We start from the raw sequence: 15,372 nt of genomic DNA on the forward strand, positions 1-15,372 counted from the left end.
TTTTTTTTTTTTTTTTTTTTTTTTTTTTTTTTTTCGTAAATTCAATATATATTCGTATTGGCTTCGGACGTTACACTGTTTTCTCAGCCGATCAACACACCAAGGAATACAGCGTGAATTTCGTTAGTCCCTGACCGGACAGGGACTTTTCGAAATTCAAATGAGTCTTCCGGTCTCCGGTCACTCTTAAATATCAGTCCATGAATATCAGACTGTACCACCGCTCACTTGTATACTTATTCACGGCCCTGATAGAGAGCCTCTATTATCAAAATGAATAATGGAAGCTCTGCCGGTGACTTCTTTGTTTTTTTCTTTCATCAACGAGTTCACCGATCGCAGAAAGACAACGATGGTCCACACCACTCTTGGAGATTTTAACAATTGCCAATCAGGCCACGACAGTTACGCTTCGACACCATTCGTGTTGGTAACTCCACACTCTAAGTGAATCCGAAAGAAAATACTTTATAATAATGTTTTATTTGATAATACAAAGAAGTAAGCCGAGAGAAAGAAGCGCTTTCTCTCGAGCCGACTTCCTGGAAGTCATTCAGAGCTACGGATATCGTCCCAAATATCGATCGAATTGGATTTTCCGATTAAACAAAAGGTAATACAGAAAATTGCCAACGGACATCGAGGTACCGTGATTAATGATAATGACGAGAGTCACCAGCGAGAAAGCGCGCGCGCGCGCGCGCGAATAAGATTCACGGCGTACGAAAAATCCTACGACCTACCGTCCAGATCCGCGACTAAAACAACGAGTTACCAAACTACCTCGCCAACGATGAAGTAACGCATAAGCTTAGTCACGCAATCTTCCTAGAACTCAAGCTTATTTATATCGGCTCACCTTTTTACACAGAAATCGTCACCCGGTCCGCGGCCCTCGTCCATCCCCACTGTCGCACGAGCTGGTTGCCCCACGAAAATACTTCAAAGCCCGTAAAGCTTCAAAATAACGTTGAGGAAATCCGATGGGTAAATCATACCTGACGAATGCCAAACCTCCAGCGTCCTTAAAGCATTGACCCTGCCCCTAGTGACCCTTGACGCGCAAAATATATTAAACTAGATCAAAGCAACTATACCAACTTCGTGATGACTTCGTCCTATAACAGCGATCTACAAATTAACCCGTCGAGAGTACTGACTACTCTTCGCCTGACCCGCGTTCCCCTTCACAATTGTACTAACGGATTACAATTATTGGCCCAGTTGCGGAACAAATCACTTTCACCACCGAAGGCGATCCGTTAGAGAAGGATCGTACCGCCCCGTGTGGAATTGGATTGATTAAAGATAACAAAAACACTGACAACGTCCAGATAACCTACTCTTTGAGGATACCTCGTGAATTCGAATGCTTGCACAGGACGAGAAGACGATGCACGGAATCGAGGCTCTCGGCGTCGGACTTGAAGAAGAGTCCGCTACGCTTTGGAGAATCCCTTAAACAGGATTGACTTGTCGCACGAGTTAGTGTCACGGATGTTAATGTTCATTATTTAAAGGATTAACAGTAAGGCTAACAGTATCTCCTTAGCGTCTTATCCCTTGTGAACGAGTCGCGCGATTCAGGATGGCTCGAAGGTCCGCTCCGGTTTGCCGGGTGGACTTCAAGGCGAATTAGCAAGTGGGCGACGAAACCAAAGCGTAACAGATGATTTCTCCGGGCAGAGAAACGCGAATTATCCGGCGCGCGGCAGTCGGCGATTGCAGAAGCGGTCGACGAACTCTCGTCGCTGCGCCGGGAGACGATTTTTTTATTTTCCAACCTCCTTCGCACTCACCCTGTGAATACGTGCGAATCCGTTCGGGCCATTATCTCGAGAGCGTCTTTACTGTTAGGTCAGGTTACGGTGAAAGAGTTCAAAGAAAGAAAAAAAGGAAACGAGACATTCCGGAAGGATTTTGGAGTGACGTAAAAAAAGAGAGAACCTAACAATCGAGTAACAAGGCTGCCAATTGAAGAAACAATTTTTTTTTAGACAAACATACAAATATTCACGGAAATTAATAGTTCGTTATTCTACAGTGTGAAGTTGTGCATTTATACACTTGCAGATGTTACAGCTGTTGTAGCGAATTAACGGTATAGCAATTTGACAGTAATTATTTGAATCTGTTACTAGAAAGAAAAAAATGGTTCCTCTACGACAGGAGCGCTGAACTGTCTGGTTTAGCGTGGACATAAACACGTGATAAAGTCACGTTCGCACAGGAAGTGTTACTGATCCATTTGGGAATGCCGGGATAATTTTAAACTCGTATAGAGATACTCGGGGATTGGACGCTTCTTGCGTAAGAGGTAACTGTCTCTGTCGATAAGTAAGGATCAAAATTGCGTCGTGGGGTTAATTGTCTATCGATAATTAACAGGGTCTGAGCTCGTTGAAAAAAATGGGTACCGCTAATTGGTTGGAATTATTGGAGCGAAGAATACTGTGTATCGGTGCCAACTGAACTGTCACGTTTAAATAATTTCGAAGGGAAAAAAAAAGAAAAACGACGTATGAAAAAGAAAAGGACAAAGAAAAAGAAGAAGAAAAACGCCGAAACAGCCGTTTAGAAGTGACTTGAATTTTTCACACGGTCGTACGAATGACAATTTCAAATATCGCGGGCTACCACGGGCCCACGTGACACCTCGACGAATCGAGGCGCGCTGTAAATTACGATAAGAGCCAATACGCCGTATTAAAGATAAATAACGTCCTTTAGGATCACCAGATGAAACAGTGTCGCAGTAAACAATAATCGTTAACCCTGTCTCTTGTTTTAATAAAAAGAGCCGGGCTGTGACGTCAGAATTGCGACAACAGAAAAAGGCCAGAATTCGCGAGGTCCTTTAAAAATGACCGCGTGACCTCGCCAAGTCCGTTGGAAGTCCGGACTCAAAGATTTGTCCTGTATCTGTAACCGCTAATAAAATACCATTGGGCGGACAGAGCCTTAACCCAGACCTTAAGCCGAGCTTCCACGAAACTCTAATTCAAGGCATCGTACGCGCACGCGACCAATATAAAATTAATGCGGCACGCAACATACGTACAAGCGTTACGTAGCCTGCATGAGGACGTGTCTGATCTACATTTCTAATTCGCGATTACTCAAGTCACCCAACCGAAAGGAGAGAACAGTCGCCCATTGCGGATCGGGTGTCCTTGCGATTTACTATTGCAACCGTGATACTGGACGTGCGCAGTCGCAGGCGCAGAGCAGATTTAAAAAAAAAAGCCTATCAACATAGTTCCCGATTGATTTTGTGGAATTGCCCGTAACAGACTTTCTGACTCGTTGCGTGAATTTATCGCAGAGTTACTAATGCGAAAATCAACAAGTTAATCACGCGTTAGAAGCCACGTATGAATATTAGCAGTAACGCTTTTACAATGACTAACCTCGAAATCGATTTTATCAATAGTTTCCTAAGCAGAGGCTTTCCGGTCGAGCTTGTTCGGTAGTTCCTTCTGGTACCGAGTGAAATTATTATAACAATGATTGACGCTGTCTCAATGGCTGCCCGTTTCAATGACCATGTAACAGTCAATATACTGTAAAAATGACGAGTGCCTTATTACAGTGATCGAAGATAGGAAGTCGTTGCATAGGACGTTACCGAGTACGGGCACGGACGAAAGAGTGCGTGAAAAGCTTTCACGATATTTATCCCGGCATAATTTGCGAAGTACTGTTACTACAGGTAAATCAGTAACTACGTTATAGCAGCCGCAGCCATTATATTATACGCACCAGTCAATGACCGAGTGAATAATTAGATATGATCCTGCGACGATTAACGGACCGGTTACACAGCTACGTAGGTAACGAACGCCTATTACTTAACGAATAATCTAAGTGCACCACGCTACATCTTGTTCCTGATACGTTTCTTTTTTTCCACGGCAATTTAACCGCACTGCATCTCTCGTGAGAAATTTTCAAGCGCGGAAGAGCAATTACACTGTGAATTAATTGATGAGTAAACGATCCTAACAGCACTGCGAAAAGGAATCCGTAGATAATTTAATCAGTCTCAGACAATGGGTCACCAATAACAATCATGTAGACACGCAAAACAATGTAACAATCACTATTCAAATAAACTGTAGCCTCCGCCATTATGTATACGTATATATATCAACCGAAGATAAACATAGAAGAAAACCAAGGAGAATTATCAATACCGTCACACGCTCGGACATATGGCTTACGATCTTACATAATAGTAACGTACAATTTCATTGGAACTTAAGAGGAACGAGTGTCATTAGACTGTATCGGCCGGCTAGAAGGATATTTATAAATATATTGTCGAAGGATAGGAGGTATAGCATGTCCTGATCTTTGACCTGATCCAACATAACCTAACAAAGCACCACTACCCTGCTCGACTCACTGGCAAGATTTTATTCCAGATAACTGTAATCGGAATTTCCCGTAGAATTCGGACGTTAGAACGTGTTTGAACCAATGAAATGAATGAGAAGACACTTTTCGTTAAATAAACTGTAATTGACGAATGACGGGACGATATCCGCATAACTCCGTACAACACTCACTCACTGTGCAAGGAAGTACAATGATAAACTGCCGGTTTCTTTTTTCAAGGAGCGATGGAATGTGACAGTGACTCGCCGCGGACGGAATGAACGTGACTGAGCGATAGCGCAGAGCTATGCAACGATGATGGGTGCGGTGGTAAGAAGAATAGTAGCCGATTGGCCGAGCCCGTGTGAGTGCGAGCGTTCGGAACAGTTCGAGCGTGTTCGGTTATTTTCGACGGGAATCAAGAGAATCCTCACGCGTGTATGCTCGAGCGAGTGAGTGAACTTTCGGGTGCTTCCGGCTATTTTCGGGTATCTTCGACTGGAGGCTACCGTCGACAGCGAACCGGTATACATATAGATATGTATACGTATAGCTAAAGGAACCGGCGTCTGTCACGTGCGTTTGCGTAGCGACCAATAAAGGCACGTACAATTCTAAATACAGAGATAGAGGTATTAACTGTTAGCATCTGAAAGTACGGATTATTGTCTACTTAATCGATACGCTATCGTTTACACGAGTTGATGTTTGTTTATTATCATTAGCCGTGTTACAAGATACAATGAATCTCTCACGAAAATGCCATTTTTCGATGATTTATTGCGTACGCACGGGAGGATGTGCTGCGTAACTGACAAGTATAAAATTGTGACGGAATGTAAATTGAGAGTTAATTGTGTACACGAGACGTTGTCAGTTTTCTCAAGAGCTTTGCAAATAGCAGGTAACATGCAACATGGGTTATGATTATAGATGCCTGCGTCATATGGTACGAAATAACCAGACGGATATATTATTGTCGTAAGAAATATTCAAGTAAATGCTAACGTGGGAATTCCAAGCTTGTTTTAGATTGACTGTACGAAAATTACACGTTAAATGGAGTGCAGGTAATATCCGAATCGCTTTATCTACATCATGTCGATGAAAACGAGCCTAAAGGCATTCTGCTAAAGCCGGATGCCAACTCGTTTTTCATTCTAGACAGCTTATCTGGCTTTCTCGCTAAAATTAGACGGCACCGAGGCCTCCTTAAGGATCCTCGGGAAGAGTTTTCGCGTCTCGCCTCGAGCGCCAACAAGTTTTTTGTACGAACATTTGTTTTTCTTAGACGGTACGGATATACACGCGGTATGCGCAACCCACGAAGAGAGCCTGTGCGAACGAGGTGTAAATGAGAAATTATTTGATTTCACTATTATGCCCCTATGCAAATCCGTGCTTAGCGAAGAAATTAACCCTGTCTCGCTCTCTCTGACAATGGCTCGAAGCAACTTATTATGGGAAATTACAAGAGAAGAATAGCCATTGTGTAATGGAACAATCGTAGATGGTAGAAGTAGTCGTGCGCCATTCGTTTTTAAATACAGGCATTAAATGGAGTTTTTCGGGTCAGGATAATTACGAAGAAAGAAAAATCTTACACGGTCCAAAACAATTTTTACTCGCTCGACATAACGAAAGCGAGAATAAAAGTCATACGATCTTATTGTCAGTGACTGATGTAAAACAGCGAAAGCTTTCTCTGAACTTGTCCGGGCACTGTCTCCCTTTCTTTTTACCAAACGGACAAGTCGAGTGCTTTTGCACTTAAAGAGAAAACATTTAATTAATCGATACACGAGGAAGCTGCCCTCGTTCCCTGATACATTTGGCAATTACAAGACACGAGCAAATCGACGACCTTTGCTCGCACGAGCTGACGGAGAAATTTACAAGACTTTATAAGGTTCGTAAGCATCGGTTTTTCCAATCGACAAGATGACATTTAGCGACTCGGAATGTTCGATTCGCTAATCAAATAAGATAAGACGATACGGGCAAAAGGATTAAGGCGATTGGATTATGCGCAATCATTTTCCTCTGAACTTACCTTTATTCTGTATTAATACCGATATCGATCGACATGCACACAGTTGAACAATGCACGTTATATATACAATTTTTAAATAGGAAACGAGCTATAGATCCAGAAAAAAAACCAAGATCCCGATAAGAAGCAATACCTGATATTTTTGTATCAATAACACAAGTATCAGCCACGATCAACACTCTGACGATCGTTCTACGGTGATATCATTAGTCACGATATGTTTTACAACGTAAAAAGTATTCTTTACGGTGAGCTTTGACAAATTGCAAAGCGTGCATGATGGGTATACAAAATGTCTTATAAAAAAAAAAAAAAAAAAAAAAAAAAAAAAAAAAAAAAAAAAAAATAAAACTGTCTATAAGCGAAGAGCCAGTGTCAAGTGCACTATGTGAAGATCAAAGACGTAAGAAAGAAAAGCGCGCCTCTCAATATAAGAACTCGTTACACTCGAGTTCATTTCCCTGAGCAAACTGTTTAACGGGTCCAGAATACCAGGAGACGGTAGGAACCGTCGACGAAGGATCTTCGAACGAATCGCATAAAAATGATCGGATACCAAAGAAAAAGAGGAGAGCAAGAGTAAATAAAAATTTTCATTACCAAATACCGGGTAACGCTGTTACGCCAATATAGATTTCTTCTTGTTCCTCGATACAGTACCTACGAGATACGTAACCAGCTGAATCTCGCGCAAGAAGATGACTCGAGAGTTTGTACAGAAGGGATATCCAATATGCGGAAATAGAGCGCGTAGAGCGTGAAATATGGAAATTTTATAGTGTGGCTAATAAATAGGCGGATGTTGGGGTCCGTCTATAGGTCGGGCGGAACGATATGCTTTATCAAATGGGAAGTGCTGGAGAGGAGAAAAAAAAAGGAGAACAGGCAGAGAGGAATCCTCATGTTCTCCTGTGAGCCAATTAGCAAATAGACTGTTAAGGTAGATGGCGCTCGAGTCGGCTGCTAAAAGAAAGACGAGATGCTGGTCAGTGACCGTCTTGAAACAATAGTCGATATCTGCTAATATGGATTGGAAATTTCTCTCTTTCGAAATAGATTGTTGGCACGCGTGTTTACTCATTATAGCATGTCTTTTAAGTGCTGGGCAACCGTCTGAAATTATATTAGAAATTTTTTTTCACAACTCCTTCGTGCACGTGTGTCGACGATTACGCCAAACAAAGCTTAGCTCTGCTGAGCTCGTTTTTCAATACGAAATTCGCCGAGAGTATTATTGTTAGTCGCGAGATTAACGGCAGGAAACATAATCTATATGAATTTCACAGCGGATAAACTTGACGACAGGTTGGCGGTATTATCGTTTGTCGATAAGACACTCTAGATTTCGCGAAGCTTCGGAGTCCTTGGTGTCGTCCGTGCATTCGGATGAAAGGAATTTTGAGGTCACCGATTATTATCGGAAACGTGTCTAATTAACTGCGCCAAAATAATGGCCGATCAGCTCGCGTTCTTATCGTAAAAAAAAATATACGTGACACGTTCGCCCAGATAATTAATAATATTGATTTTCGACAATCGATTCCATCTGCAGCTAGTGATAATCTTGGCTGACGATATCCTTAATTAATTTACGAGAGCAAATTATTTTGCAAAATTTTTTTTTTTTTTTTAAACCGATACACAGTTATTTCCACACGTAGCGGACGGTAAGTGTGTGAAGAACGAATTGAGAAAAACAACAACGAAAGTCACGTCGATAAGTGCAGATAACTTAATCGCAAAACTCCACTCGACGGATATTCGATTTCATAGGTTAACCGATAATCCCTCGACGTCCAGAGTCGCGATCAGTCACAGCCACGGCGTTTCGGATAAGTTAAGATTGACGTAATAAAAAAAAATGTGGCCTAGTAAAAGAAAAAAAAATTTCCCCAAAAAATATACAGCAACGGTACAATAGGCGTCTGAAGAACTGTAAAAATTATTTGCAACATTTCGAAGGCATTCGCAATATACATACATCATTTAGCGGTATAACAGCTTTCGAGTAAACACTCCGTGTATTTAGCGCACCGGTTAGCCCGCGTGAATATATGCAAGTCGCTCGGACGTTGCGCAACCTCGGAAATTTAAACTACCTTACCGGCCGAGAGACTCCCCGAGCGTTCCGATGGATATAAATAATATCGAAACACGTCGGGGGCCGAGAGTTCGGCCAACTTTTATCAATGACAGGACGAATGGCATCGGCCTGATTCACGCGATGCGAACGACTTGATACGCATCTGTTGGCCTTGTTGGGTCGTCGCACGCATCGCATGACGTATGTGGAAAATTGCATGGAAAGTCGCGGTAAAATCGGGCACGGCCCGACGAGTTTCTAAGTCCGTGCGATTAGAGAATATCTCTATGATTTGGACGTGGGTTATGGAAGAATTTCACGGTGAGTTTCTATGAAAGACCATTGTCCGCGCGCACCGAGGGTACGCAGTCATTATTTCGAATGCTTTCCTAGCCGCGGTTAATGCGCGCATGCGCAGGAGCCTGCAATTGTAATCCATCGAGTCCAACCATCGAAATATCATCTCCCCGTACGACATAACGGTAGTTCAATGCCAAAGAATAATTTACGTAGTCCAGCCTCCACGACTTACCTGGCGACTCAGCGATATAAAGCAGTATAGTTAAAATTACAGGAATCTCGCGACGTGCGTGCGTCGCGTGTTAATAATTTAATAGCGTGAACGAAGAATGACTCACTGAAGTAGTTAAGGGTCTCCCGTATCTGGTCCGGCGACAGCTTCAAATCGACGTCTTCCGGTTTGAGGGCCGGTGCCGGTATGAACCAATCGGCGTTCTCGTATCCTGCAAGAGAAAATAAAACAGGCACCGCGGTGAAAAGGAAAGTCAGCTGCGCTTAGGGTACCGAACAGAAGTCTCACAAGCATCCGAACAAGTGGGCACGATTAATAAGGAGGGCTGCACGCAGGAAATTAAACTGAACGACATTCAATTAGTCGACAGGCGCGCCGAGGTGTGTCCGCCGTATGAAATAGCACGCGCGACACGGTGCACCATAATTCGACACGTGAAACCTAACCTACACGCTCCCTTCGGAAGCTTCGCATGACGCACGAATTGAAAGCGGTGAGAAAAATAAAAATTCAAAAACCCCAAATCATCGTCGATTTCACAAAATTAGCCCGATCGGTACATCGAAATCACAGGGACCCCCACTGATCGTGCGAAATTCAGTATCTCCGGTTACGCCGTACTATGTACTGTATATATATATATATATATATATACAATTGAAACAAAAAAGACGATACTGAACTTAACCTTCGCACGTTAAGAGCCAACCGTACTGGCTTAGAACCGAAATGCAAACTGCTTCCGAAAGGATTTTGACGAGGCCGTTTCAGCGAGACCTCAGGGATGAATGGGCAGGCGTGCCAACCACGTGGAAAATATGTACCAGGGTAAAGAGATAAAAATAAAGGAAAAGAAAAAAAGAAAGATTGACCATGACCAGTGTAAGAGAGCCTTTACCTTGAAACTGCGTGAGGGTGTCAGCACGTAGACGGTACCTCGGTATCTGCTCTTCCAGCAGGCTGATTATTTCAACTTCAGGCAGCTCCCCTCCGCTGCACACCTCTGCAACATTCACGCAGCATCCAGTCCCATTACTATCAACATCAATGCTCGTCACTATAGACTAAGCGCACACGTGTATGATGGTTGCATGTTAGCCTAGGCATTATGGTGTACGGTATGGTATGGCAGGTATGGGGGAGAGAGAGAGAGAGAGGGAACATTTAAATTACTGGGAGAGTCGAGTGGTACCATTAGAATACTGTTCCCCGTGAACCGTACCGGGGTATTTTATCTACAGGGTGTGCCGTGAAGCGCGTACCGCGAGAAACATTAAAAGAATTGTACAAATGTTTCGCTGTGTCATTTTGTAAATTATTTTTTTTTTTCGCCTTTCTTAAATTTCGTATGTCGTACGTATTTATGTATGATATATCTGTAATAAATTTCAATGCGAATTAAAGTCGACCGTCGTCGATGATCCTTGCATGAGCGTACACCGGATGGATGCTGCTTTACCCATGGATCTTGTCCCAGTTCAATTTCTTTATTTATGGGGGTTCGTTAGCCTTCACATGGCTAAGTAACCCGACCTAACCCACGTTCTAGCGGTAAATAATCGTAGCTCCGTATTCGCACGAGATACTAAAGTATAGAGAGAGAGAAAGAGAGAGAAAGAGAGAGAAAGGGGAGAGAGGATCGTTAAGGCGATCAATGTAGGTTGGATCAATATGAGATCAACGGTTAATGGCCGTGTCTCATGGCCGAGGGTTGCGAAGGGATTGGACGGAGTGAAAAGAGTGAAAAGTCGAAATACAATTTTCTACGGTCTAGTTAGTGTCGGCGCTTGTCGTGACACTGTCAATAAAACTAATGACAGCCGTTGACGGCCGTGAAACGAAACGAATCTTAGAACCAATCGAATTCACCGTATGGACTCGATCCTTCGGTGTGTCTGGATGATGAAATATTTCAAGTCCCCAGAGGGAAGACGAGCACGAACAGTTTGGAAGGAAAAAAAATTACAACTTTTGGCAAACTTTGATAAAACTAACAAGAAATACCGATTCGTTATCCCGCGTCAAAGTAAACAACGTCATACAGACCAATGAAGCTATAGCTGTCAGTGTAGTGAAAAGGATGACGCAATTATTGGTGCACCTATAAAGATAAGTCTATTAATAGAATAGAGATGCGTAACGAGCACGGCGATGCAGGACGCTTCACGTTTAAGGGCCAAAAGTCAGGTCGTGTTAGAAATTCAAATTGACGTAAGAATTGCGCAGTTGATCTTCGGAGGACAGACAGATATCTGGAGAAGCAATGAGAGCGACGGAGAAAAACAAATTTTTGTTACGCATGCGCGTCATCGATGGGATGCAAGGTACGCTTATAGATACGTGGATGCGCCAGGGCACTGATTCGCCTGGGTAGAGAATGGAAAATAGTGACTAACCTGACATGACCGAGAGCCTAGAGTATTCCGGTAAGTAGGTCGGCTCCTCCTGAGAGGTGAAAAGATTGAAAGAGAAAGAGGGAGAGAGAGAGAGAATTAATTTTTCTCACATTTCCACGACGAGTGTCAAAGGTGGTTCCGGGCACGTGGCGATAACGCGACCTGACCTTTTTTCGTGAACTCTGCACCCGGTATAACGGATAAAAAATCACCGAAGTCGATTCGGAGACTAGGACTACGAGAACTAGGACGACGGTGGTATGTTGACGATACGACGAAGAAAATTTGCATAGCACGTATCTCGCGACGGGGCAATAAACACGGACTGTGTCACTGGTGTGTTTCAGTGTCGGATAAATTGTCAGATACGTGTGCGAACTGTGAACTATGAACTGATCTCGCGTCGGTGGTGACTCCCGTGACATTTACGGGAACCTGGGAATGTTGGATTGCATGAAAATGACAATCCCCCTTGGATTTTCTTCGCAACTTATAAGTACGTTTCACTGATTTCTGTCAACGCGTGAGACACTTGGATTCTTAAGTGCGCACTAGAGGTTTGTAACGTATAGACAAAGGAGATCGCGTAAATATAAAATGCGACAAATACTGTCTCTCAGTGTCATTTCAAGAAGTTCTCGAAATGACATTTTAAGTTTTATGAACCGAGAGGTTACTCGGTGGATAAGGATGGCCGCAGGTGAAATGCAGGTGCTGCCGCGTATCAACGGGTTGCTCAACTACATCATTACCGACGGCGATAACGTCTGCCAACTTAATTCAGTTGGTCATTAAGGTGCCTGTCGACTACCGTGTTACCTGCGATCGATCGTATCCTTATTCGATACATTTACAATTTATCACCATGATAACTCTCCGAATTGGCACAGACACGGGTTATGGACCCACGAATCTGAATGAGAGTTGTTTCTCTGGCGCGATATACAGTAAAGGAAACATTGGCAAGCATCCACAGGTAATACAGGCATTGATGTCATCCGTTGAAAATAGACCTAAATATATTTTCAGCCACACTAATTATACGCTCAACAGTATCCGTTAAAATCTTCGCCTGATGTTGAAAAAAATATACAAAATAAACAACAACAAATCTTTCGTTCCAATTCGAACGACGAGAGGCATCCACAACAATTCTTTGTCTCGTCAACAATCTCAATTACATAAATTTTTTTTTTCCGACGATCCAACCAATCATTCAAGTTGCTCTAAACGACGAAAAAAAAAAATATTTTCAATTATCTCAACTGCTGGTACCATTAAATATTCCGGCAATAATTCCCACTTCACGTTAAACGAATCCTCACGAAATTTCCTGTATTTCAGTGATCTCGTGTACAACTCGGGTTGCATTAATCAAAATGGAACCTACTCGATCTTCATTACTGCTACGTAACGCCATATAACGAGAAGTTACAAAGGTTCAAGGGGATACGTAAACGCACTCCTACCATCTCGCCACTTGCTGAGGATGTTGTCGCGTCTCTCGAGGATTTCCTTGAGCCTGGCCGGGCCCTTGGGCCGATTTCCATTCACTCCAGCCAGGAACATATCCCAGCCCACATCCAGTGATAATAAACAACAGCTTTGTATCGGAACAGCAGCTATTACCGATTGATTTGTCGCGAGACTCTCGGTGCGCGAATTAATGAAAATTTGCTCGAGATCATCAGGCGTGATTAATTTTGTCGAAAGGAAGCTTCACGTTGTATACGGCGAATCTTTTTTCCCTTTCAATCCACTTCCCGGTCTCTTCCAATCGTAGCCATGACACACGAACCTCGGATCGTGAACGCGGAGTAATTTTATCTTGAGGACAGTCTCCGGGACTCCGGCTGTAACCGGTGTACTAATTTCCACGAGGATCTTCATACAGTGGCAACTCGTGGCGGCCGACCTTGAATTGTATTTCGCCGATTCGAAAATATTGTAGAGATGCGATTAAGCCGCGTTTTCACAGCTAGCTTCCCCAGTCCCAAGGACGTTGCGTAAGACGTTCGATATTAATAACCCCCTCGTAGCTCGACTCCCGAATACAACCATTATTACGTACCGCAACGTTGCTCTACGGTAATTGCCATCAACGCGAAAAAGAAGAAAAAAAAAAAAAAATACAAACAAGAATCCTCAAAAAGAAGCAGTTCAACCGATCGATATACGTCGAGTCTTAAGAGCGGCTTCGGTAACTACCGGATGAATTGTTCTTTTATAAAAGAACAACAACAACAACAAAAAAACTCAAAATCGAAAACGAACAAACCAGATTCCTAACTCCGTAAATGATGATAATTCAAAGGTATAGATCGTCAGCGATAACGAGCACGAGTATCGCGATCGCCGGTCGCCGAGTTACTCGTTCTCAGCGACGGATTGAGTATTGAAAATAGAAGTCGCCAGCTTGGAAATGTGCCAACGTGACGAAAATCTCTGGGTAGAACATTTTCAAAGAGTAACGCCCGAGACATGCGGAACGTGACAAAAGTCGTCTGCACCGCCGGGACTGGATCGCCCAAGTTCTCCAAAACGTGTCTCCCACTCGTTTACCAATGCGCCCGTACCAATCGTCCGCGATGTAAATTCAAAAATCCCCAGAACGTTCCTATCCTCTTTTTTGTTCCCCCTATGCTTGATCGCGCGTCCAACGATCATCCCGGGCACGGGTACCAAACCAACCGAAGGAACCCGTGACCGCGTTACATAATCGACGAGAATAAGTCGCGTTGACGCGGCAGCCGGGCGATTGAACCGCGTTCGAAATCTCGACTGGTCAGATCGACCGGGCGACTGAACTTGCGTGCAAGACAGCCAAGTGCATCAAGGTGCATCCACAACGGCGTATCTTTGGCACGGGTAATAATGGACGGGCATCGTTTTTAACGTGGATTAATAACATCGGCGTGCATAAAGGAACAGCGGGTAACGCATACACAAACACGCAGACCGTATATCGCTGCTAATGCGATTCCGATAGGATGCGCCACGCCTGTTCGGCCAAACAGCAAAGTTACGTAATTCGCGACGGCCAAGATAATCGAGACTCGGGCGTCGATTTAATTGCGCGACCTATAATAATAAAAATTACGATCCTAACGGCTGACGCACATAGTCGACGACCGGTGTCTCCATGAGGTCAGCCGACACGTGTTCCAGGTCCCTTTGTATTTCTCTCTCTCTCACTCTCATTCCCACACCTTCTCTCACTGTCATTTGTTTATCATTCGACTCGTACATCATTCGTTTCCACGCGCAACGTTTAAATTACGTAGCCGGCAATTAGTCCGCGCTGGCTGCACGGAGTAAGAGACTCGGCGTCCCACATACTGTTATATACCCGCCCGAGCGCACAATGCACTTGCGAGAAACGCCGCCTACATTGCAGAGACGCGGACAGCGTTATACGACGCGGCCAATTTTTTCAAGCAATTCGCCGACCCCGAGCCGCTCTCGTTCGTTAATCCTGAAGGAACGAAGAGATCGGGGAGAACGACGGGAGCGAACGACAAGAGACGAATGGATAGGATTTTTCGACGGTCTTTCAATTTACGTTCAAGACGGAAAAGAGGAGGGAGATAAACATTTTTTTTTTCCCTTAAATTAACCAACAGACCATTGTACGCAGGGGGAAGACATGAAAAATGGTAATGATGATTATAACGATGATGATGATGACTGGTAGGAGTAGGAGAATGCGGAGGAAGGTAGACCACGATGATGATGATGATGACGATGATGATGATGATGATGATGATTGGCCGCGACCTGCCGCTCTCGGAGGATATATCTGGACGATGATGGTTATGATGATGAGAATCGGCCGTAGCGCATTATCCGAGTAATCATCATTTGGCGCAGACCAATGGCGAACACCATAAGTCTCTACCGTCGCTCCCCGCCTATCTCCTCCCTCCAC

General features: G+C 43.8%; 1 protein-coding gene across 3 annotated transcripts in view; it reads right to left on the reverse strand.

Annotated features, from left to right (window-relative positions):
- LOC107263455 (trafficking kinesin-binding protein milt) overlaps positions 1-15,372 on the reverse strand; it is a 33,501-nt gene that overhangs the window by 13,162 nt on the left and 4,967 nt on the right. Inside the window, exons 1-3 of one of the 3 annotated variants that reach the window (XM_015730677.2) lie at positions 12,914-13,550; positions 9,947-10,051; positions 9,155-9,259 (exon numbers count right to left, since the gene is read on the reverse strand). In XM_015730677.2, the coding sequence (XP_015586163.1) occupies positions 9,155-9,259; positions 9,947-10,051; positions 12,914-13,013 (310 nt within the window). In that variant the 5' untranslated portion in view covers positions 13,014-13,550. Of the gene's footprint in view, positions 1-9,154; positions 9,260-9,946; positions 10,052-11,444; positions 11,470-12,913; positions 13,551-15,372 lie in introns of those variants that run through there. The other 2 variants (XM_015730678.2, XM_015730676.2) reach the window with 2 other exon arrangements.

The sequence above is a fragment of the Cephus cinctus genome, unplaced genomic scaffold (genome assembly GCF_000341935.2).
Source record: "Cephus cinctus unplaced genomic scaffold, Ccin1 Ccin1_scaffold0153, whole genome shotgun sequence".
In the NCBI taxonomy this organism is placed as follows: Eukaryota; Metazoa; Arthropoda; class Insecta; order Hymenoptera; family Cephidae; genus Cephus; species Cephus cinctus.